The sequence below is a fragment of the Hippocampus comes genome, unplaced genomic scaffold (assembly GCF_001891065.2).
Source record: "Hippocampus comes isolate QL1 unplaced genomic scaffold, H_comes_QL1_v1.1 scaffold82, whole genome shotgun sequence".
NCBI lineage: Eukaryota > Metazoa > Chordata > Actinopteri > Syngnathiformes > Syngnathidae > Hippocampus > Hippocampus comes.
This window is the reverse complement of record NW_017805135.1, coordinates 4810024-4813104: the sequence shown is the minus strand read 5'-3', so window position 1 is coordinate 4813104 and position 3081 is coordinate 4810024. Positions and strand designations below refer to the sequence as shown.

Here is a 3081-nt window from a genome sequence, read left to right as displayed (position 1 = left end):
TTTTTTAAAATAAAAAAAAAGCCCCCCCCCCCCCCCCCCTACTGAATGGATTCCAAATGCATTTGGCACAGACAAGTGTAACTTATCAGATATATGTCATGGGATGTGCTCCTCATGACTTTGGTTAAAAGCGCCCCGCTCAACGATGTTGTTGTTTACGCATACGTTTACAGTGGCACTGCTGTTAATTGCTTTTTAGCTGGCACGTCTCATCTTCAAACATAATATCTGGAAAAATGCAGTTTAGCATATTCTGCCGTCTGATGCACGTCTAATCGGGCCATGGGAAATGCGTGATGTTTTGCTTCGTGGCAACAGCTTTTTGGAAAATTCACATCAAGATATTAGTCTCTCGTTCTCGGTAAATACAGTTTGCAGTGACAGTGAATGCCTAATTACAGCACAGAGATGTCGCAAACCTAACAGGACAAAGCCTACTATTTTGCAGCGCGAGCACGAGTGCAGTGGAACCTTGGAAGGCGATTTGTTTGGATTTTGAAACATTTTACAGCAGAAAATGTCAGCAGGACTTGCATTTGGAACCTGGGCCTTCTATGGGGATTTGGCTAAATAAAGCCAACACGTGTGACGTCACAATTAGGAAAACCATCAGTCCAATACCAAAAAAAAAAAAAAAGTAACAGCAGAGAACTGCTATTTAATGACATGATAAAAACCTTTAAAAATGAAATCAAAATACATCTCACCAGAGATGCTTACTATTAAATGCAACAATGTATTTTTATCGTAACAGATGTGTTTTGCATGTCAAACAAATAAAGGCTTGAATCGCAAGAGTGCTGGTGGTGCTTTTGAGGAATGAATTTTGCAGCTGTACATTTAAATTGCTCCAAGTGCATCTTGGTCAACCTAATTTGTTTTGCAAGCTAAAACCAATAATGCTAATGAGACTCTGATGTGTCTTAGCGGTGCGAAGATGAACAGATGGGCTGAAGTGAGGTAGCAGCAAGACGATTCACGACGAACCTTTCCATCCTCCAACATGAGCTGCAGAGAGGCGTCACCATTTTTGTAGTCCTTGGTCAGCTCGGCCGACTTCCACACTTCTTCGATGTCGGGGATCCACACCCGAGCACACTGTGAAAGACAAGAAAAAAAAAATTGACATCAAGCCAGTTGATGGGCTTACACACGCGGAGACCTCAGTTTGCACACTGCAATGCCACCCGCCACCTCGTTTTACAAATAGAAGGACAGAGCCGACCCATAAAAATTGGCTAATTTCAGCAAAACAAAAAATGGGATAGGTACAATTTTCGATAACTCTTGATAGTTCATGGATATGGATGAAAAAGCGTTACGTACATTAGTAGGACACGACTAACCTGTTTCAAATTGTGAAACAAAAATGCAAACTTGGTCTTTATTCTTGAAAGACAGTAGCGTGCTGAATTTACAGCTGATCAAGTGAATCAAAACCAGAGCTCAAAACTCACGACGTAGGCTCGCAGGGGACACCGTGGGTTTGATGACTTCACAATATCATCCACTTCCCAACCAGGATCATCAGACCACAAAAAGAAAAATGACCATAACAACTGATTGCACCCTTACATTGGCGATACCATCTGCAACGAGCATGCCACTTAATAGCATGTAACTAGATTGAGTGGGAATGCTTGTTATCACATGGCCAGAGGGGGAAAATCCCCAAATGTCCTCCAAAGTTAGCTTTTGTTGATTGTACTGTATTTTTATGTTATTTGACTGATTGCATTTGATTAAATTCTGTCTGCGCTGTTGGCCACTGCAAGATGTCCACTGCTGCATTGGCTTCCATTCGCGGGGGAGACTCGTTTGATCGTATTTGTAGCAAACATCTGTCAGATGCTCTCATGGTAGCGCTTGCCAGCCTGTTATTCCCGTGACAGTGATTCTCGAGTATCCTCCTTTTCCTAAATGTGCCAGGGTTTCCCCCAAGTTTACTGAGAGAGAGAGAGAGAGAGAGAGAGAGAGGAGAGAGAGAGAGAGAGAGAGAGCTAGCTAGCTAGCAAGCTAGCTAGCTAGCTAGCTAGATAGCTGGATAGATAGCTAGCCCGCTAGATAGATCACATAGCTATGATATGAAGTGTTTGCTTGTTGAGCAATAAACTATTTGGGCAAGTCCCTTAGTTTGGGAAACACTGATGTTTGTTCACATTTTCTTTATTTTAAGAATACAATAAAAGTAAGATGAGTTTGAAATGACCTTAAAATGTTTTTTGATTTGGAGTTTGTGGCAGATTTATAGTATGCTTTAAGCTATTGATATGGGCAATTATAAACCCTTTGGGGCTGGACAGCATCAATAATTGTGACTCGGCTTGTTTGGTATTTGCGGTAGGGCTCTGTCCTTACCCCCTGTGCATTGCAGGGGATTACTGTAGTCCAAATATCAATCGATCTCTGTAGGAAATGTTGTTTTGACCAAATGGAAGTAGCAATGTTGGCCTTCGACAAAGCAGAACCGAAAACAGTCAGACGTTTGTGGGAAAACACTGGTAAGGCAAATGTCATGTCAAGTTGAGTGCTTGGATTGTGTGCGCTGCACAATTGTCTCTTTACCACACAGACAGACAGATGCACACAAACTTGACTTTAAGAAAAAAAAAGAAAGACTCGAAGTCGAGCCTGGATGTAATCAGCTGATCACAGAGCATGAAAAAACAGCAATGAATGCTGCCGGTCACATGGCGGTAGACTCTGAATCGTACATTAAACTGCATGCATGCCACTGACCTAGCGCCACCAGCGCCACATTGAGATCTTCACAAGTGTGTGCATCTGTGTGGTATTTGACATTATAAAAGGCGAAAAGGAATGAGATATGCATAATATTTTTTTTATATACCGTATCTTTGCACTAAGGCGCACATAAAAGCATTCAATTTCCTCAAAAGCTGACAGTGCGCCTTATAATCCGATGTGCCTTATATATGGATCAATATTCTGATTTCTTGGACATAGTATTTTAAATATTCAGTAAAGCGCTTTGTTATAGCTACAGCGGTTGTGAAAGATCTATATAAATAAAGTTGTATTGTATTGTATTCCTTTTGGCAAAGCTCCATCTGCTGGATG

General features: G+C 41.4%; 1 protein-coding gene across 1 annotated transcript in view; it reads right to left on the bottom strand.

The window, feature by feature from the left end:
* Window positions 1-805: 805 nt before the first annotated feature.
* The window catches only part of LOC109513858 (unconventional myosin-Va-like), a 14731-nt gene continuing 12455 nt past the window's right edge, over window positions 806-3081 (bottom strand). Inside the window, exon 2 of the mRNA XM_019866551.1 lies at window positions 806-1098. Coding sequence (XP_019722110.1) covers window positions 871-1098 — 228 coding nt within the window. The 3' untranslated portion in view covers window positions 806-870. The remainder of the gene's footprint in view (window positions 1099-3081) is intronic.